General features: G+C 45.3%; 1 protein-coding gene across 1 annotated transcript in view; it reads right to left on the bottom strand.

The window, feature by feature from the left end:
• Window positions 1-22500, bottom strand: part of LOC137413036 (MYND-type zinc finger-containing chromatin reader ZMYND8) — a gene marked incomplete in the record, with an annotated part of 112360 nt that overhangs the window by 10769 nt on the left and 79091 nt on the right. The window contains 7 exon segments of the mRNA XM_078767348.1: window positions 6162-6401; window positions 6681-6759; window positions 7125-7205; window positions 7372-7517; window positions 16998-17171; window positions 17713-17930; window positions 18082-18193. Coding sequence (XP_078623474.1) covers window positions 6162-6401; window positions 6681-6759; window positions 7125-7205; window positions 7372-7517; window positions 16998-17171; window positions 17713-17930; window positions 18082-18193 — 1050 coding nt within the window.

A 22500-nucleotide genomic window follows, 5' to 3' on the forward strand; every position in this document is an offset into this window, starting at 1 on the left:
TGTCTGTGGTGAAATATAAATGTTAACAATCAACTCAGAATCATGAAAAACCCTTATTTGACCCCTCATAAGTTACTTAAGGGCCGATTAAAAAAAAAAAAATTCTCGAAAAAATTTTTTCGGTACCCGAATTCAACAGCTTTTTTTCTGGGTTTCCCACGGGAGTTGACCTTCAACATTTTAACACATGTTATTACACACCTTTACAAACATATTGGTGAAGAAATTTTTTGGTAACAATTTAGTTAACAGATTTTCATATGTTTCCCTTACTATTAATTATATTTGATAAGTAAAATTAACACTGACCTCAGCGTTTCATAGTAATCAACAGCAACAAACAAAAACAGGCATTTTAAGGCCATTTTCCCTGCTAGAGTGGGGGTTAGCCTTGCGGACCCCATGACAATCTTCTCCATTTTGCCCTGTATCTCCCCTTGTTAACCCACTTGCCCGCATTTCTTCTTCCACCACATTTAGCCAAGTCTTTCTCGGTCTTCCCTGTCTTCTACTTCCTTCTACATTCATTTCCATCACTCTTCTCAACCAGTCACTTTCATCCTTCCTCAACACATGACCAAACAATCTCAACCTGTTTCTCTTCACAGCATCCATCACAATTCATCATTTGTCTTCCTCTCTCTCAACAATACTCCACACATCCACCGAACCATTCGCATTTCCACCCTTTCCAGCCTTCGTTGCTGCTCTACATTCATTACCCATGTGTCGCTCCCATAAATCATAACACTTCTCACACATGCAGCATACATCTTTCCCTTCAGCTTCAACGACACTCCCCTCCTCGTCAGTACGCCACTCAGTTCCTGAAACTTCTTCCATGCACATCTCACTCCAGCAACCGTTGCCGAGTCTGATCGTTGTCGAGCCGAGTTGTCGAGCGTTTCATAGTAATCAATGCTTAATTTAACCAGACTCATTGTTCTAATGGTTAGAATGTCCGCTCTGAGTCTGGGCGGTCTGTGGTTCGAACCTTGACCGAGTCATACCAAAACACTAAAAAATGGTACGTGCTGCTTCCTTGGTTGACATTCGGCATAAAGAGAGCATGGACAACCAGCTATAGGTTAGCAATCATAGCACAGGCACAAATGGGCCCATTGGCATCGTCATGTGTTGACGTTCCATGTAAGGGAACTCGTATTTAATGGTGCTTTTAATATGGTGGAAAAAACCGTTAACATCACGAGTGGGCATTCCCGTTTCACAATGTCTTCTCGTCAAATACAGAATTCTGGGTTGTTAAGTGCATGTAATTAAATGATGCATGTTTATTTTCTCTAGCGAGTTGGTTTAATGGTTATGGTGACTGAAAGTGAGACATCAGCCATCCAATAAAGATGTTATATTAAAACTAGGGCAAAGGCAACGACGCGCCATCGCAAATCCCCGCGCTTCCCACCTGAAGCAAAGTTGAAAGATGGCAAAACGTTCCACCACGATTGACCCAATATCAAATTTTGAGTTCAAAATTTTCCCGTTTTGACATTTGTGACCTTAAGTCCACACCTCCTGGGGAATGAAGGGAAGGACAAATCCAAAAATAAAAATAAATACATTACATATTTTATGTGTCCCCTAATGATATTTTTTTGTATAGATAGTCTAAGCTTATGTACGAGCTAACACATAGAACATATAATAAAGGGAGCAGGAGACAAGAGGGGAAGAGAGAGGGAAGTACAACAGTCGGGAAAAGGGACATCGGGACATCTGTGGAAGAGAGTGCTGGGGCAGGGTACACGGGATAAACAAGATGGACGCTTCCGGGGCTTTCAGGAAAGAAACGGGAATTTGAAGGAGGTGGATTTGGGGTGGATTAATGGAGGTAGAAAGGATCAAGGTTTTGGATGGGGAAGATACGAGATGGTGGTGAACAGCTCTTTGGAAGACCTGGTTGGGAAGAGTGGGATTGAAGAGGATGTGGGAGTTTGTTTCAGAGGTGGAAGAAAAGAGGAATGAAAGAGTGAAGGTGAGCAGAGATTCTTGATTTTGGCAATTTCGCCAGAAGAGGGTTGCTGGCAGATCTTGTGCGCCCTGCAGGAATACAGGATTGCATAAACAAAGTTTCATTTAAAAATAAATAAAATGTGCCCGTAATTGCATTTTTTGGTATTTGACCTTTTGACCCTGTCCCAAGACATGATGCCAAAATGATGCTGCTCTTGCAGTTTCGTGCCATGTGGTGATCGTAACTACCAAGTTTGGTGACTTCCTGCACGACTGTTCAAGGACGGACGGAGCCGATGACAATATCCCCCAGTTTGTTTTTTTTCAAAAGGTGTGGGGATAAGACGATAGAAAGAATTGACACAGCAGAAGAAAATTCTTCAGGATTAAAACACTAATGCAATCAAGTCTGGTTGCAGAAGAATCACGGTTGGCTCGAATCGTCTCCACCTGGAAAGTAAGAAAGCTCATATGCTGAAGGGAGCAGTTAGTAAGGCAGAGGAGAGAGCAGGACTGGTAGGATGGATACAGAAAGAGGGATTTGGAAGTTTGGCCTCTTTTGCAAAGACAGTGTTTAGGCACTCGATCTAAGCAAAAGCAATGCCCACTGTGACTGTCCTTTAGGAATGAATGAACAAATGACAATCGGAAACGAGAAACAGACTTGACCAATCACCAGCAATTTCTTGTACATGGTGAGAGGGAGAGATCAGAGTTCAGACCTTAGGCAGGGTTGATGTTGAATTTGCACACCCTCCAAAGTTACAGAATTCCCCATACTTGCACTCTCAAACTCTCACATCCCAATCTCGCATACCCAACGCAGATTGCAACCAAACCAATGCACTACTAATCTCCCCACAAACCATGACATCCCATTCTCACACACCTAATACAGATTCAGACCAAACCAATGCACTACTAATCTCCCCACAACCCTCACATCCCACTCTCGCACACCCAGCACAATTTCAGACCAAACCACTGCACTACTACACTACTACACTCCTCACAAACCTCACATCCCACTCTCGCACACCCAGCACAGATTCAGACCAAACTACTGCACAACTACTCTCCTCAAAACCCTCACATCCCACTCTCGCACACCCAGCACAATTTCAGAACAAACCACTGCACTACTACTCTCTTCACAAACCCCACATCCCACTCTCAAACACCGAGCACAAATTCAGACCAAACCACTACACTACTACTCTCTTCACAAACCCCACATCCCACTCTCAAACACCGAGCACGAATTCAGACCAAGCCACTGCACTACTACTCTCTTCACAAACCCCACATCCCACTGTCAAACACCGAGCACAAATTCAGACCAAACCACTGCACGACTATTCTCCCCATAAACCCTCACATCCCACTCTCGCACACAGAGCACAATTTCAGACCAAACCACTGCACAACTACTCTCCTCACAAACCTCACATCCCACTCATACACCCAGCACAGATTCAAACCAAACCACTGCACAACTACTCTCCTCACAAACCTCAGATCCCACCTTCCACACACCCAATGCAGATTCAGACCCAACCCCTCCACTACCATTCTCATCATAAACTTCACACAAAACACCTTTAACAGCTACAACAGTAGAAAACCGCCAAAACACACAATTCTCACTACAATATACATCAGCAAAGCATTTGATGTCATCCCAAAACTCTTACTTGCAAAAACACAATACCCACATCACCATACACACAATCAACAACCTGGGCCCAAACAGTATCTTGGGCACTAAATCCCCACCCAAAGATGACACAGAGAAATAACTTCCCCCAGGTCTGATGGTGTCCACCATTCAGGCCTCCACTGTGGACACTATCCACATCTTTTACAGTACAAACATCGACTCAACGCCACCACTGACAACACTTGCAACCTCTGCCAGGCCGCCCCACATACAGAGTAGCACATTATAGAAGACCTGGCTCCAAGAAGGGAAGAGCATAACATCTTAGATGTGAAGGATCTTTGGATCGCTCCCGGGAGATCGATCGGCTTTCTCCATACTGCAGGCCTATTTGAGCAGAAATGACCTGGGATAATCAATAACAACAGCAACAGCAATCCAAAATGGTTGTGCTTCGTCATCCAAACATCCTCTTTGTTTTTTTTTGTTTTTTTTGTATACAGAATCGAGGCTCGTGAAAGAGCTAACATTTATCACACAAACATATCAAACAGCCAAACACAATATATAAAAAGAGGGAGCAGTAGACAAGATGGGGAGAGAAGGGGAAGCACACAAACACAACATTTGAGAGCAGGGACATTGGGAGATGTGTGGGAGGGAGAGGGCTTGGGGGGAAGAGGGGGGTGCGAAGGGGGGGGGGGGGTGGGAAAAGTATAAAACCACAAGGACACCAAGGACTTCCAGGAAAGAAGTTGGTATTTCAAAAAAGTGGAATTGGGGTGAAATTAGCGGGGGTAGAAAAGATCAAGGTTTTGGATGGGGGAAGATAAGAGATGGTGGTGAACAGCTGTTTTAAAGACCTGGAGGGAGGAGTGGGATTGAAGAGAGTGATGGAGTTTGTTCCAGAGGCGGGAGAAAAGAGGAATGAAGGAGTGAAGGTGAGCAGAGAGTCTTGATTTTGGCAGTTTAACCATAAGAGGGTTGCAGGCAGATCTTGTGGGACCTGTAGGAATATTTGGGGGACAGAGCCCAGAGAGAGCTGGGGGGGGGGGGGGCAAGACCGAAGAGGAGTCGGTAGAAGACGGAAAGACCACCAACCTGACTGCGGTGAGTGAGTGAAAGGCCCTTGGAGTTAGCTTCATCATGGGAGATTCCAATGATTCTGAACGCTTTGGTTTCAACAGCGTGAAGACGAGCGAGGTGTGAGGCAGGAGCACCAGCCCAGAGGGGAGAGCAGTATTCCATTGAGCTGTGGATGAAAGCCTTGTATGTGGTGAGGAGCTCAGGTGTGCCAAGGAAGGACTTCACACGACGGAGGATGCCCAGTCGGTGACTGGCTTTGGAGGCAGATTTCCCAGGAAATATCATGGCAGATAGTGAGACCCAAAAGCTTGAGTGACAGAACTTCTTGGAGAGGATTATTCAGAAAGTGGATGGGAGGGTTGTCCAGTCGGTCTTTTTGGAGAGACATCGTAAGAGTGTGAGATTTGTCAGGATTGAAAGACATGTTCCACTTGTTTGCCCAGTCTGTGATTTTGTCCAGGTCTGCAGAGAGTGAGGAGGCTGCAGACTGCCGATCTGAGGGATGAGGAATGGAGCGACATAGAGTAGAGTCATCAGCAAAGAGATAGAGAGGATTTTCAAGAGAGTCAGAGAGATCATTGATGAAGACCAGAAAAAGCACAGGGCTCAGAACACTGCCTTGGGGAACTCCAGCCTGAACAAGAAGAGAAGATGAGAGAAACCATTCAGGGCCACACGTTGACTACGACTAGAGAGGAAGTCCGCCAGCCATGCATGGAGATTTCCATGGATACCAAAGGAGGAGAGTTTGGTGAGCAGAGCGGGGTGCCAGACCATATCGAAGGCACATGATATGTCAAGGGAGACAGCTCTAATTTCCTGTTTGGCATTGAGGACCTCCATCCATTGTTGAGAGAGCAGAAGCAGCATGTCCAGAGTAGAGTGACCAGGTCTGAAACCAAATTGATGATCAGAGATCAAGCCATTGGAGAAGAGGAAAGATTTCATATCCGAAGCAATGATGGATTCCATGACTTTGCTGATAATTGGAAGAAGGCTGATTGGTCTGTAGTTGCTGGGATCTGTTTTTGCACATTTTTTGTGCAAAGCGGTGATGTTGGCTGATTTCCAAGCAGATGGCAGGTGACCTTGAGCAAAAGAGAGGGTGAAGAGAACAGAGAGAGGGAGTGAAAGAGCGGAAGAACAGGATTTTAGGACCCGTGGGCTGATGCCCTCAGGTCCAGTTGCAGAATAAGAGTCGAGGGTTGACAGAAACTTTTCCACCTTGTCAGGAGGAAAGGACACAGAGTCCAGGAGCAGCTGGGTACGACTGGGTACGGTGGGTACAGAGAGGGATGGGTTTGGGACACAAGATTTAGAGGAAAATGTATGACAAAAATGATGATGATGAAATGAGAGAAAATGTATGAGAAAAGACATGTATGAGAAAATAAAAGAAATGTTGTATGAGAAAAGGATCTTGCATCAACACCTGACCACATACCTGCTTGTGTGCAGGTCTTCATATGTTCAGGCCAGTGTGCTTGCTGGCAAGGGTAGTCGCAATAGCTAGTGTTCCAACAACAGTAAAATATCGCCTCACGACGGCAATTTGCACACCATTGCTTGCGCTTGGCTGCATCCACTGCTGACGCTTTCTCGACCTCGGCAGCTCGCCGCACCTCCCGCACCAGCCGTTCTCGCTCCTGCTCCATACTCTGGCGCATCTCTGCCATGGTCAGCTCTGTACAAAACCCGAATGGGGAAAAGCCGGAAACAAGAAAGCTGCAGCTTGTTTCATTGGCTTGTACCTCATCAAGTCATGCAAAAGCAAAGTTTTGTTTTACAATTTCTGCTGGGTCCTGTTTGATGTTTGTGATTGGTTCATCCCCAAAGTGTTTGTCCTGACAATTAAAGTAAAATGGCAGTTCAAGGAATCGGTGACAGATTTTCTCAAGCGATCGACCCGACGGCGACTCATACTGGATAAGCGTCCGCCCGGTCAGAGGAACAGATTGCTCACCAAGGTTGTGTTTCATTTCGGCAATCTCCTGCAGGTGAAGCCATTGAAGCTTCTCAATCTCACACTTCAGTTTTCTGATCTGCAGGAGAATCAAAACCAAGGACGCAGGTTCTCTTCGCCCTGTTTCCCGATGTCGATTGTCAATGTTTCCTCAGCCAACCTCACCTTCATAAACTTTGGCATATTACTAAACATCTGTGAAACTGTACCCAGCAGACAACTTTAGCTGATCCCATCTTTCATTCATCCTCTAGACCATGGATGTGGGAAACATATTAATCAACAGTTGTGCAAAGTTGAAGGCCTAAAATAAAGACGGCAAAGCTCAACAGAATGAATTGTGGTAACGAATACGCAATCTGATAAAATCCGTGTGCACGTCTTTATTCACAACAAAAGCAGACAAGTCTGTTACCTCATCATTTTATGACTATCTCTACCAACCTGCTCAAGCATGTTTCCGGATGAGGTCTGCGATATAGTGTTGAACAACTCGGTCATCGGGACCTTGATGGCTTCCATTATCTATAAGAAAATAAAAGATAAAAAGGTTGTGAATTGCAATGTTAACTTCAAAAAAGGAGATTTTTAAAAAGATTAATTGAAAAGGAGACTTTAATTGCAATGAACTCCTTTAAAAGAATACAAAATCGAAAAACAAAAGTAATCTTTTCAAGGATTCTTTTCTTACCTTGTTAGCGTATTTGTCAATGTCTGAGGCGACATCGGCCGAGGGTCCTCCTGCAACGGTCGCATTTTGGGCCTGGCTCCTTAGAGTCTCCACAGCCACCACACTCGGACTAGGATTTGACATTGCAATAGCCACAGGGGACACGACTGAAGATACAAGGGGAGAGAGAGAGAGTGATGGGGTATATACGGGCATACACGGACGGACACGGACACACACACACACACACACACACACACACACACACACACACACACACACACACACACACACACACACACACACACACACACACACACACACCTCTAGAGAGTCTACACCCCTTTCAAAATTTTCACCTTTTTTGCCTTATAGCCTGGAATTAAATTGCATCAAATCAGACTTTTTTTTAACCTTTATTTACACATTGTAACCCACAACTTCCAAGTGAAAAACAAATTCTATAAATTTCAGAAAATTAATTAACAATTACAGATAGATTCAAAGTACACCGCCCCCATGCCAAATAAATAAATATCCTCCAACGCGGCATTGCCGGGGCGCCTTTGGCTGCACCGCCGTGCAGCTCATATAGACTGAATTGGGTGGGAGAGGTGTACAATAATTGATTGATTAATTGTATAATTAAAATCGATAAACAATGATCATAAAATATTTTCTTAATAAATTGGCTAATAGCATACCTAAGCTACCAGTGCCTCATTTGAAGCTATAACTTTTTGAAAATTAATTAAATGTCACTAATCGAAAAAATTAAAAAAATTAATTGATTAATCAATAAATAATTAATCGATAAAATGATGAATCCATAAATCAAAAATATCCTTTGTAGCCACATCACTTGGTCACTGTCGTGTCCAAATATTAGCTTCCTCATTCAAAAGGTGCCTGAGATATTGCCCAGATGAGAAAGAAAATAAATAAATGATTAATAATGAAAATAAATCAATATAATAATCATTAAATAATTATATAATGTATCAATTGGCGAATAGAATACCTAAACCACCACCGATTCATCCGAATCTGTAACTTAACAAAAAAAAAGAAAAGAAAAAAAATTAAGTGATTAATCAAATAATTAAATAATTAATCTATTAATCAATAAATCAAAAATAGCCTTTATAGCCACATCACTTGGTCACTGTCGTGTCCAAATAGCTTCCAAGACAAAAGGTGCCTGAGATATTGCCCAGATGAGAAAGGAAAGAAATAAGTACTTAATTCATCGATAATAATTAAATAACTAATAAGTTAATTGATTCATCAAAAAACAGAAAATACTCTTTTTGCCAAAGCGCTGGCTCACTATTGTGCCGAAATTTCAGCTTCCAAGCTCAAAGGATGGCTGAGATATCGCCTGGACAAACAAGAAAACAAACAAGAAAGCAAGAAAAACAAATAAACGGAGTGAAAACTGAGTACTCCCTTTCAGCGTGCGTCATTGCCGGGCCCCCTTCGGTACCCGGCAATGACGTTATGCAGCGCCTGGAAATGGCATAGGAAAGGAGCAGTGTACAAAACCTTCGTTGGATACGTGTCCACCCTCCCCCCCCACCTCCCCTTTATAATTACAATTGTAATGTTGGCTGATTTCCAAGCAGATGGCAGATGACCTTGAGCAAAAGAGAGGGTGAAGAGCACAGAGAGAGGGAGTGAAAGAGGATTTTAGGACCCGTGGGCTGATGCCGTCAGCTTCAAAGCTGATGATGATGCCGTCAGCTTCAAAGCTTCAGCTGATGCCGTCAAATTGCTGTCAAAGGTGCTTCCACCACTTATCCAACAAAGATACTTATCCAACCAAGATATTGTAGTTTTGTGTTTTTAATTAATTATCTGAAATTTGTAGAATTTGTTCTTCACTTGGAAGTTGTGGGTTGCAATGTGTAAATATGTTTTGTGTGTGTTTTGTGTGTGTATATTGTGTGTGTATTGTTACGTGCTCCTCCCCAAACCCACTGGTCATGGTGTACCTCTGAGCCCCGAGAGGAGTCACGGCAGAAAAATGTGTTATTCTGTATGTCAAAGATCAATGGTGAAGCCACACCAATTGTTACCAACAAACAAATATTGTATTAAGATCACACAAGAATAACAGTACAACAACAATAGTAATCAATTGGACAACCAATATATATTCCCTATGATGGTACCATCAGGTTCGTACAATATAACTCGCTGTGCTCCAAGTGAGTGAAAAGAAGAACATTCCCCAATGTCTTATTCCGGCATCAAGCCCAAGTCGATCCGCTCCAGCGATCGTCAGAACGATGTCCAATCGAGACCAGAATCCCGTTCGGATGACAGTCACAGTCACGCGGCCAAAGCTGCGCAAAGGTGCCCTCAAGGCGACGGGGAAATCCAAAGGCGCCCGTGCCCTCCAGGCGACTGGGAAATCACACCCTCGGGTATGGACGTTCCACGGCACAGTTGGCGAACCGCAAATTAACCTTCAAAAGCCACATTACACACACTCACACACTCTCACACTCACACACACACACACACACACACACACACACACACACACACACACACACACACACACACACACACACACACACACACACACACACACACACACACACACACACACACACACACACACACACACACACACACACACACACACACACACACACACACACACACACACACACACACACACACACACACACACACACACACACACACACACACACACACACAAGATCAACGTCTGAATACGATGAAAATTGTTGAAGCGAGATGAAACCTTGAGCAAGGTTTGAGCAAGAGCGCAAGTCCTGCGCGAGTCAAAATGGCCGACGGCCCGTTCTCGAGGCGTAACGGAACGACGATGATTCTCTCCGGAATCAACCACAAAACCTGTCATGCAGGTTGATCTGTCACAGCGATAACAACTCTGTCGCAGGAATCCCCTTCCTGGGAAACCCGAAGTTCGCTAGTGACCTCCGTTCGTCAACGTTTGTTCCAGACCTCGAAGCAGCTATGCTTCGCTTCTTGTCCGACTCACTCGTTCCGCCTTCTTTCTCTTCTTCATCTCCGTCGTCCGGTTTCCGGTTTCTTTTAACTCTAACTTTTTCACCTTTTGAAAACAGTTCATAAAAAATAAACCTTTTGAAAACAGTAATAGAACATGGAATCAAAAATGTTCACAGTGGATGAAAACCACAACACCGGAAGTGACGAATCCGTAACAGTATATTGTGTGTGTATATTGTGTGTGTATATTGTGTGTGTATATTGTGTGTGTATATTGTGTGTGTGTAACCCTGGTGTTGGGCTAGCGGCTAGGGTGCCAGCTTAGGATCCCAGGATCCTGGGTTCGAATCCCGGTCGATCGCTGAATTAACGCCAGGGGGTTGACTCAGCCTGTCATCCTTCCGAGGTCGGCTAATTGAGTACCAGTTCACTGGTAATTCCCTGCTTGTCGTAAAAGGCGACAAAAAGGGTTGGCGGCAGGAAGGGCATCCGGCCGTAAAACATTGCTTCAAAAAGGGGACCAAAAAACAACAACAACCACGGTCCCCGAAAAAGGCCAACCCCCGCAAAAATGGCCTCTAAATGTGTTTTTTTTTGTTTTTTTAAATATTGTGTGTGTATATTGTGTGTGTATATTGTGTGTGTATATTGTGTGTGTATATTGTGTGTGTATATTGTGTGTGTATATTGTGTGTGTATATTGTGTGTGTATATTGTGTGTGTATATTGTGTGTGTATATTGTGTGTATATTGTGTGTGTATATTGTGTGTGTATATTGTGTGTGTATATTGTGTGTGTATATTGTGTGTGTATATTGTGTGTGTATATTGTGTGTGTATATTGTGTGTGTATATTGTGTGTGTATATTGTGTGTGTATATATTTTGTATATTGTGTGTATATCCCGGTGTGTACCCTGGTTAGAATAGGTACACCGTATCCCTGCGTGTTGTAAGAGGCGATTAAGAGGGTTGGCGTCAGGAAGGGCATCCGGCCATAAAAACATTGCCTCAAAAAGAGAACCATGACAATTACAACTACAAATGGGCAGGGGACAGCCCTAAGTGGAGTTCGGTTTCTGAGGTTTGGGACATGGAATGTAGGGACAATGACAGGAAGATCAGGAGAAGGGGTGGAAGTATTGGTCAGAAGAAGAGTGGACATATGTTGTGTGCAAGAGACGAGATGGAAGGGAAGTGGTGTGAGAATGGTTAAGGGTCGGCAGGGACAGAAATACAAGTTTGTGTGGTAAGGGTGCCCGAGGGGCGTGAATGGTGTTGGTGTCCTGTTTTCTGAGGAGTTTATAGACAGTGTGGTGAGTGTGACGAGAGTGAGTGATAGGTTGATGATGGTGAAAACGATGATTGGAAAGCTCTTGGTGAACGTCATCTCGGGATATGCTCTGCAGGTTGGTCGGAGCGATGAAAAGAAGGACAAGTTCTGGTGTGCGATAGAGAAGCTGATGGAAAACGTGAAAGATGAGGAAGTTGTTGTGGTAGGAGGAGACCTAAATGGGCATGTGGGAAGGAGTATGGATGGTTTTGAGGGAATTCATGGGGGTTACGGATATGGTGTGAGAAATGGAGAAGGTGAAAGGATTTTGGAGTTTGCTGATGGAGCTGATTTGTTGATTTGTAATACTCAGTTCCAGAAAGGGGATAATAAGATTGTTACATACACGTCAGGTGGGTCGACGACAACCGTTGACTACCTGATGGTGCGTAGGCGAGATAGGGGGCACCTCCGGGACACAAACATGATCCCAGGGGAGGAGGCTGTTTCACAGCACCACTTGGTTGACTGCGACATAAGGGTGAAAGGTGCGAGGAGAGCTCGGTGGGTGAAGTACCAACCGAGAATGAAGGTGTGGAGGTTGAAAGAGGTGACAGTAATGGAGGCATTAAAAGAGAGGCTGAGTAGGGTAGAGGATGATGTGGTTGAGCTTGAACGTGGTTGGATGTCAATGAAAGACAGTCTGTTGGGAGCCGTTGGTGAGGTATGTGGATGGACAAAAGGAGGGACTCGGAAACATTGAGGTGGGATGATGAATTTGGAAAGAGGATTGATGAGAAGAGGAAGAAGTTCAAGGAGTGGCAGAAGGCGAAGGGTACGGGAGCAGAAAAAGCAGAGCATGAAAGTTATAAGGCAGCCAAGAAGGCTGCAAAGAAAGAGGTAGCAAAGGCGCAGGAGGCATGTAGGAAAATGTTCGGAGAACGCTTGGATTCGGAAGAGGGTCAGATAGTGGTATTCAGGATTGCAAAGCAGATAGCAAAAGAGAGTTGTGATGTGATGGGGGTGAGTTGCTTGAAGGATGAAGTGGGACAAATCGTTGTGGACCCAGATGGAATTAAAGGAAGATGGAAAAGATATATGGAAATGCTGTTGAATACAGAGAATGAATGGGATGGCAACATAGAGAGTAACCCAGTTTTAGGACCGGCAGAGAAGATAACTGAGAAGGAAGTTGAGGAAGCGATAAAAGCAATGAAGAGTAGAAAAGCGGGAGGGCCGACGGGAGTTGTGGGAGATATGTTGAAGGCAGCAGGAAGTTGGGGTGTGAAGAGAATGACAGAAATCTGTAATCTGGTGGTGAAAGAAGGCTGCATTCCAGTGGATTGGGAACCGAGTACCCTCGTCCCTCTAAACAAGGTGAAAGGTGACCCTCTGGACTGTGGCTCGTACCGAGCGATAAAGTTATTGGAACATGGAATGAAGGTATTGGAAAGGGTGTTGGAGAGGAGGATAAGGAAGAAGGTGAAGATCGACGAAATGCAGTTTGGATTTATGCCAGGAAGAGGAACGACAGACACGCTCTTTATTGTGAGGCAGTTGCAGGAGAAGTACATGGAGAAGAGGAAGAAGTTGTTTCTTGGGTTTGTTGATCTGGAGAAAGCATTCGATAGGGTTCCACGCGAAGTATTGACATGGGCATTGAGGAAGTTAGAAGTGGAGGAATGGTTGATCAGAGTAGTGATGGCAATGTACAAAAGAGTGCGCACAGCTGTAAGGACGAAGGATGGGAACAGTGGTGAGTTTGAGGTGAAGGTGGGAGTGCATCAAGGGTCGGTACCAAGTCCACTACTATTTGTAGCTGCGATGGAGGTGCTGGCTCAGAACGTAAAGGAGGGTTTACCGTGGGAGTTGTTGTATGCAGATGATCTGGTGTTGATTGCGGAAAGTATGGATGGACTGAAGGAAAAGATGAACAAGTGGAAGGAATGTATGGAGACAAAAGGTCTGAAGGTGAATATAGGAAAGACGAAGGTGATGGCAAGTGGTAAAGCATGTGGTGAGGTGGAAAGAACTGGGAAGTGGCCATGTGCTGTGTGCAGGAAGGGTGTCGGAGTGAACTCCATTCAATGTACAATGTGCGCTGACTGAGTGGGTTCATCAAAAATGTAGTGGTCTGAGAGGGTCACATTAACCAGTGTGGCAGTTGCATTCAAATGTAAGGTGTGCACAGAGGGAGCTGCAGATGGAGGAAACGTGGACTTGCGTCTTGGAGACGGCGTGAAGCTGGAAGGTGTGAAAACATTTTGCTACCCTCGGAGACATGCTGAATGGAGAAGGTGGATCAGACTCGGCAACGGTTGCGAGAGTGAGATGTGCATGGAAGGAGTTTCGGGAACTGAGTGGCGTGCTGATGAGGAGGGGAATGTCGTTGAAGCTGAAGGGAAAGGTGTATGCTGCATGTGTGAGAAGTGTTATGATTTATGGGAGCGAGACATGGGTCACGAATGTAGAGCAGCAAAGAAGGCTGGAAAGGGTGGAAATGCGAATGGTTCGGTGGATGTGTGGAGTATCGTTGAGAGAGAGGAAGACAAATGATGAATTGCAAAAGATTATGGGAATAGAGCCTGTGATTGATGCTGTGAAGAGGAACAGGTTGAGATGGTTTGGTCATGTGTTGAGGAAGGATGAAAGTGACTGGTTGAGAAGAGTGATGGAAATGAATGTAGAAGGAAGTAGAGGACGGGAAAGACCGAGAAAGACTTGGCTAAAGATGGTGGAAGAAGAAATGCGGGCAAGGGGGTTAACAAGGAGAGATGCAGAAAATAGGGCAAAATGGAGAAGATTGTCATGGGGCCCGCAAGGCTAACCCCCGCTCCAGCAGGGAAAATGGCCTTAAAATGCATGTTGTTATATTGTGTGTGTATATTGTGTGTGTATATTGTGTGTGTATATTGTGTGTGTATATTGTGTGTGTATATTGTGTGTGTATATTGTGTGTGTATATTGTGTGTGTATATTGTGTGTGTATATTGTGTGTGTATATTGTGTGTGTATATTGTGTGTGTATATTGTGTGTGTATATTGTGTGTGTATATTGTGTGTGTATATTGTGTGTGTATAGCCCTGGTGTTGGGCTAGCGGCTCGGGTGCCAGCTTTGGATCCAAGGATCCTGGGTTTGAATCCCGGTCGATCGCTGAATTAACGCCAGGGGGGTTGACTCAGCCTGTCATCCTTCCGAGGTCGGCAAATTGAGGACCAGTACACTGGTAATTCCCTGTTTATCGTAAAAAGGCGACAAACAGGGTTGGCGGCAGGAAGGGCATCCGGCCGTAAAACATTGCTTCAAAAAGGGGACCAAAAAACAACAACAACCACGGTTCCCGAAAAGGCCAACCCCTGCTTTGCGGGGAAAAATGGCCTCTAAACGGTGGGTTTTTTAAATTTATATTGTGTGTGTATATTGTGTGTGTATATTGTGTGTGTATATTGTGTGTGTATATTGTGTGTGTATATTGTGTGTGTATATTGTGTGTGTATATTGTTGCGGATATGAGGATTGCATTTTTTTGATTGTGTGTATTGTGGTGGTAAATTGTTGTGTAACATTGGTTGGATATGGCCCCTCCTGCCTCCGGAGATGTGTAAAGGTAAAAAGGGCGTCCCGGTAGTTATTCCATGAAACACCACATTGAAGGACCCGATAAAACCCTTGTTCAGTAGCTTATATCTTATTATGTGTTTTAGAGTAAGGCCTTGTCTTCCATTAGAATAATACTCCATTGCACCGAATCAATTAAGAATAGCTCCCCTTCAATACTTCCATTTCCCAGCCAAACTCTCCATCTGCAGGTAAAGCAGTTCACAAGCGTGGGGTGCACGCCCTCTCATTTCGCTGCTATAGTGAATATGTGCTCCGTGCTCTGTTTGAACAGGAGGGGCGGGGTCGCCCGGGAGAGGCAAGCCCAGGGCACGCCACAAAGGGCGGGGCTGTTCAGCCCCATGCCCAAATAAGGAAACAAGCCCGTGGCTCGCCACGAGGGGCGTGCCGTCGGCGCCATGCCCAAATAAGGAGACAAGCCCGTGGGATTACCATACAAGGTCACGAAACAGAGCACGGGGGGGGGAGGGCGGTACCGAAACCGAGGGGGGCGTGTCAGTCCTGCGCTGGAGAGAAGTGAGAGGAAGGGAATACGAGCTGAGCTGCGTGGAGAGGTACACAACAAAGAAAGGTTCCAAGAGAAAGCATAGGAACTTTTACGAACGAGTTGCAAAGAGATACGGCAGATGAGTCCAGCCCCGTTTCAACCAGCCGCGTGAAGCCCTGACGGGGCAGCGAGTGACCCTGCCGGCGTGCGCTGTAAAGCCGAATACCAGGAGCTGCCGGCGTGCGCTGTAAAGCGGATTTCAAGGAGCTGCCGGCTCCCCGCTTCCCGCCCGGAGCGGACCTGCTCGCTGTGCCCTGTGATCCCACCTGCTCATCCTTTCCAGCCATTCCTCCCTGCAAGTTCCCCATTTGCGTACGTGAGTTTGTTTTGTTCGTGCTGTCCTGGGTAGTAACTAAGTCTGTATAAGCTAGTAATTTTCACTGTGTCACCTGCGTTTTCATGTCCGCTGTAAATACCCATGACTGCTCTTTTTGCTTATGTGTGTGTAAATAATAATAAACCCCGTTACTCTTCTGTACGTATTCTTCTTCTTCCTCTTTGCATTCGTCGTCTTAGTCTTTTCCCCATTGAATATCTGTGGCGCGATACGGCCAACGTTTGGGTGAATCGGGTTTAGTCGGGGAACAACTGTTCGGTCGCGGAGCCTCCGCTCGGCAAATATAACATCCTTAACCGCGTACCGTAACAATATTGTGTGTGTATATTGTGTGTGTATATTGTGTGTGTATATTGTGTGTGTATATTGTGTGTGTATATTGTGTGTGTGTGTGTGTGTGTGTGTGTGTGTGTGTGTGTGTGTGCGCGCGCTCCTCCAAATATGACAGATTTTGAGAGCCAGAGAGAAAATATAATTTGAAACACCATTTATCTCATTACTAGAAAGGCACTCTTTGACGTCGCGATGTCGAGCGATATCCCTTCGCCAACATTATTATACATACTTGTACCAAGTTTGATTTAAATCCCTTTAGTTGTTCTCATGTACTACATTTGTACCTGACATGACCTTTGACCCCTTGACGCCAAAATATAAGCAGGTCATCTTTGCATCATAATATATACTTGTTTCAAGTTTGGTCAACATCCCATCACTGGATCACAAGTTAGCACGGCAATCATACACTATCCCCTCTCTTTTGACACCATATAACCTTCTCACCTAACAGATTAATTCCCCGTACTTTTGTCACTTGAATCGCACTGTCTCACCCGAAATTTGAAGTCATTCACTAAGCCCGTACCTGTGCCCGACGTACTAGGTGGTTCTTTTGGCATTAGTGGCAACAGCCGGCGGCCACCGGCCACGGATCCAACGGAGGCACATCGCACTGCGTAAGTAGAGTCGGTCGTTACTGCCGACTCCACGAGCTGCGATTCTAGAACGGGAGACCGTTGTTCAACCACTGGCTTAGCGTCTGTGAAAACAAAAGGATAAGTGAGAATGAAGTGTCATTCCGGCAACTTCTACACTCCACCTTCCCCCTTTGGCCTTGATGACAAACTAGTACTTTATCACTGCAATAACGATAACATTTCAAGTTCAAGCAAATAAAATAAAATCAACATTTCTGCTCCGAACAGCTGCAAACAAACAACAAATGACTGAAATTTTCATAGATTTTGATCTTTAAACAAAATTTCCCTCAATCTTTCACGCATATTATTTTTCAATGTCGTCCCTACAAAATCTTAAACTCAACTGCAACATTCAGATGAGCATTTGAGTGAAGAATGTTTGTTCCTTTGGCACCATGTGCGCACTACATCCAAAATCCACGCAAAGTGGAATTTCACAAAGTCATACAACCTGGTTGATCATGTGATGGAAATAGAGCAAGGCGATCACCGTCATGTGCGGTCACACGTGCTTGCCAAATAAATACACGGCTACGAGCGTGACTACATTATGGAGTTACACTTGGTGAATCCCTCGTATTCAAGCCGATTGCTCCTCACCCATGGAAGACATCACTTTCTCGCCCCCAGCACCAGGCCGCACGGTCTTTTGCACTACGGGAACCACACTCTCCTCAGCTTCAACCTTCTGTGTGGCACCTGTACGGCGTGGTGACACGTTGGGCCTCAAAAGTTTCTCCTTGAGGGTGCGCAGACGCTTGGGGGGTTGCCTGCCCTCAGTACTTGCACCATCTTCTTCTGCCTCCCGTTTTATGCTCCTAAAAGCAGCACCAGGCAAACGCTTGTATATTATATGGTTATCCTCAAGTACGAAACACTAAATCTGAAATAAAACCTTTACTCACACACATTTTCCTTCCCAGATGCTACAAAACCCCTTTCAAAAGCTCCAAAAGAAATGATGCTCACCTGGGCTTTGCTTCCTCTCTGTCTCGTGCCACTGTGTGCGAACGGCAAACCACTTGCTCTGGAAGCACAGGTGAGCAGGAATGACTGGCCTCTTCCTTCACCTCACCCTCCTCTGAAAGAGATGATCAATGTGGCCAAGCGGGCCAAGAGGAAAATGCTCTGGTATATAATAATAATAATAATAATAATAATAATAATAATAATAATAATAATAATAATAATAATAACAACAATAATAATAATAACTAGAACTGCCACTTTAAAACTGCTGGCAGTGATGACCGGTTTACTCGCACCCACTTTTGATAAAACCCCACTTTTGATACAACCCCACTTTTCATACAACCCCACCTTCCACACAACCCCACTTTTCATACAACCTAACACCGGTACCTCTCTCACCAGCCATGGCTCTTCAGCAAAGGACTTCTGTGACTCACTGGGACTGACACAATCTGTCAATTTCCCGACCCGGATCTCAATCAACGGAGCATCTTCTCTTCTGGACTTGGTTATGACTAACTTCCCTGAAAATGTCTGCTGCTCTTCTTCTGCTCCAATCGGCTCATCTGATCATGTGCTTGTTAAAGTGGACATCTCTCTGACCATTCTCAGAGAGACTCCTCAGCGTCGACGAGTCTGGCATTTCACTCAGGCCAACTGGCATGGTCTTCAAGCAGCCATCAATCATCTGGACTGGTCTCCCATCTCTACCGCCTCTGACATCAACTCATCCTGGGAATTCTTCCAAAGTAAACTGCTCTCTCTCATGCACAGATTTATCCCATCTTGTCTTCAGTTGTCATACCCTTCCTCCCGTCCATGGTACACGGAATTTGTGGTGAGGCTATTGCCCAGAAACAACTTGCTTTCGTCTCCTGGAAAGCAAATCCAACGGAAGGAAATCTCATTTCCTTTCACAAAGCCCGAAACAAGTGTGTGTCCACCCTCAGGAGAGCCAGGAAACAATATCTCTCCGTTCTCAGGACAGAACTCTCTTATCTGTCTCCCTCTTCCAAATCCTGGTGGCGTCTGGTCAAATCTGTTTCTGGTGTTTGTTCCCCCTCCATCCCCTCCCTCACCTCAAACGGCCACACGGCTGACTCCGCGTGTGAAAAAGCTGAATGCCTCAACTCTGTGTTTGCCTCTAAATCTTGTGTCCCAAACCCATCCCTCTCTGTACCCACCGTACCCAGTCGTACCCAGCTGCTCCTGGACTCTGTGTCCTTTCCTCCTGACAAGGTGGAAAAGTTTCTGTCAACCCTCGACTCTGATTCTGCAACTAGACCTGACGGCATCAGCCCACGGGTCCTAAAATCTTGTTCTTCCGCTCTTTCACTCCCTCTCTCTGTTCTCTTCACACTCTCTTTTGCTCAAGGTCATCTGCCATCTGCTTGGAAATCTGCCAACATCACCGCTTTGCACAAAAAAGGTGCAAAAACAGATCCCAGCAACTACAGACCAATCGGGCTTCTCTCAATTATCAGTAAAGTCATGGAATCCATCATTGCTTCAGATATGAAATCTTTCCTCTTCTCCAATGGCTTGATCTCTGATCATCAATTTGGTTTCAGACCTGGTCACTCTACTCTGGACATGCTGCTTCTGCTTTCTCAGCAATGGATGGAGGTCCTCAATGCCAAACAGGAAATTAGAGCTGTCTCCCTTGACATATCACGTGCCTTCGATACGGTCTGGCACCCCGCTCTGCTCACCAAACTCTCCTCTGTTGGTATCCATGGAAATCTCCACGCATGCTGGCGGACTTCCTCTCTAGTCGTAGTCAACGTGTGGCCCTGAATGGGTTTCTCTCATCTCCTCTTCCTGTTCAGGCTGGAGTTCCCCAAGGCAGTGTTCTGGGCCCTGTGCTTTTTCTGGTCTTCATCAATGATCTCTCCGACTGTCTTGAAAATCCTCTCTATCTCTTTGCTGATGACTCTACTCTCTGTCGCTCCATTCTTCATCCCTCAGATCGGCAGTCTGCAGCCTCCTCACTCTCTACAGACCTGGACAAAATAACAGACTGGGCAAACAAGTGGATTTCAATCCTGACAAATCTCACACTCTTACGATGTCTCTCCGAAAAGACCGACTGGACAACCCTCCCATCTACTTTCTGAATAATCCTCTCCAAGAAGTTCTGTCACTCAAACTTTTGGGTCTCACTATCTGCCATGATCTTTCCTGGGAAAACCACATTTCAAATCTGGCCTCCAAAGCCAGTCGCCGACTGGGCATCCTCCGTCGTGCGAAGTCCTTCCTTGGCACACCTGAGCTCCTCACCACGTACAAGGCTTTCATCCGCAGCTCAATGGAATACTGCTCTCCCCTCTGGGCTGGTGCTCCTGCCTCACACCTAGCTCGTCTTCACGCTGTTGAAAGCAAAGCATTCAGAATCATTGGAATCTCCCGCGATGAAGCTAACTCCAAGGGCCTCTCACTCACTCACCGCAGGCAGGTTGGTGGTCTTTCCGTCTTCTACCGACTCCTCTCTGGCCTTGGCCCCCCAGCTCTCTCTGGGCTCTGTCCCGCAAATATTCCTACAGGTCGCACAAGATCTGCCTGCAACCTTCTTATGGTTAAACTGCCAAAATCAAGACTCTCTGCTCACCTTCACTCCTTCATTCCTCTTTTCTCCCGCCTCTGGAACAAACTCCCTCACTCTCTTCAATCCCACTCCACCCTCCAGGTCTTTAAAACAGCTGTTCACCACCATCTCTTATCTTCCCCCATCCAAAACCTTGATCTTTTCTATCCCTGATAATTTCACCCCAATTCCACTTGTTGAAATACCAACTTCTGTCCTGGAAGTCCTTGGGTTTTATACTTCTCCCACCCCCCCCCCCCCCTTCCCATGCCTCCTCCCCCCAAGCCCTCTCCCTCCCACACATCTCCCTGCTCTTAAATGTTGTGTGCTCTCAAGTGTTTGCGTGCTTCCCATTCTCTTGTCTTCCGCTCCCTCTTTTTATATATTTTGTTTGTCTGGTTGATTTGTTTGTGAAGTAAATGTCAGCTCTTTCACGAGCCTCGATTCAGTACACAAAAAAACCCCACTTTTGATACAACCCCACTTTCATTGGACATGCTTTGACACAACCCAGGTTCGGCATCATCAGTTGATGCGTCCACCCTCCCTCTCACAACGAACCTGCGCACCTGCAGGATACAACCCCGACACACACACACACACAGACACACACACACACACAGACACACACACACACACACACACACACACACACACACACACACACACACACACACACCCCTCCCCCCACACGCACACCCCTCCACACAAACACACACACACATCCCCCCACCCCATCCATTTAAAAAAATATTTTCGTTTAATTAACGATATCTGCCACCCGTGGAAGAACGTCATGCCTTGGCATGACGTCATCCGTGGCCCGTGCCGTATGTCAGCGGAAGAACGAAGTATCCCGTCGATCGAACTTGGTCAAATTTTTCATGATTGTCACCAAATTTGTTGTGGTATTTTGTTAAGTCATCCGAGGCAATACGACAATCGAAATCCGATTTGAAATCGGAGCCAAATTGACGCCGTAAGGTCTGCCTACACGCATGGATATTTTACCTGAGGAAGAATCACTTTGGAAATGCGACCAATTTAAAATGTTAGATTTTGAATAACTTCGTCATTTTAAATCGGATTTCCACAAAATAAAGGTCACCATTGCTTGCAGATACCTCTCTTTCTCCTTAAAATTGAAGACAGGATGAACTTCAGAGCGAGAAATAAGCCGAGGCGGCGGAGAGTCTTACAATGTTATTTTCCAATGTAAATGACAATATCGTGTAGTTTTACGAAAATTCATCAGAATTTGCCCAGATTTGTTGCATTCGAATGTTAACACCCTCTAGCGACTGCCAAATCCGAAGACAATTTAATTTTGAGCTACCCTTAGCTCGTGAGGTGGTTATGTCACATGGCCTGGTCAAAAAAAAGTGTTGTGGTTCTTCTTCTTTCAACAATAAAGACTTATAGCTTTGAGACCGTACATCCAATCATCTTGAAATTTTGCACACTTGTTCCGCTTGATGGGAGCTACATTGCATTAAAAATTCAAGTCGATACATGCAGTGGTTCAAGAGTTACAAGCATTTTAAAATTTAACTTCCATTATTTATTGCGGCCAAACCATGTGACTTATCAAAACGTCTCAAGTAACGATGAAACATCCCCCCATGAGGAACATTTGTGTAAAGTTTCCACTCGACATCTCCACAAATTATGGAGGTGATACCATTTCTAGTTTGAGCTTTAAAACATCATAACTCTGAAACCATGTGTCGGATGACATCGTGCTCACTGACCTTTTTGTTCGTCATGGGTATGCGAATACGCATGCCAAGATTTGGGCTCGATCCGTTCAACCGTTGGAGAAAAAGGGGTTT

This window comes from Myxine glutinosa, chromosome 13 (genome assembly GCF_964187855.1).
Source record: "Myxine glutinosa chromosome 13, kmMyxGlut1.1, whole genome shotgun sequence".
Classification (NCBI taxonomy): domain Eukaryota; kingdom Metazoa; phylum Chordata; class Myxini; order Myxiniformes; family Myxinidae; genus Myxine; species Myxine glutinosa.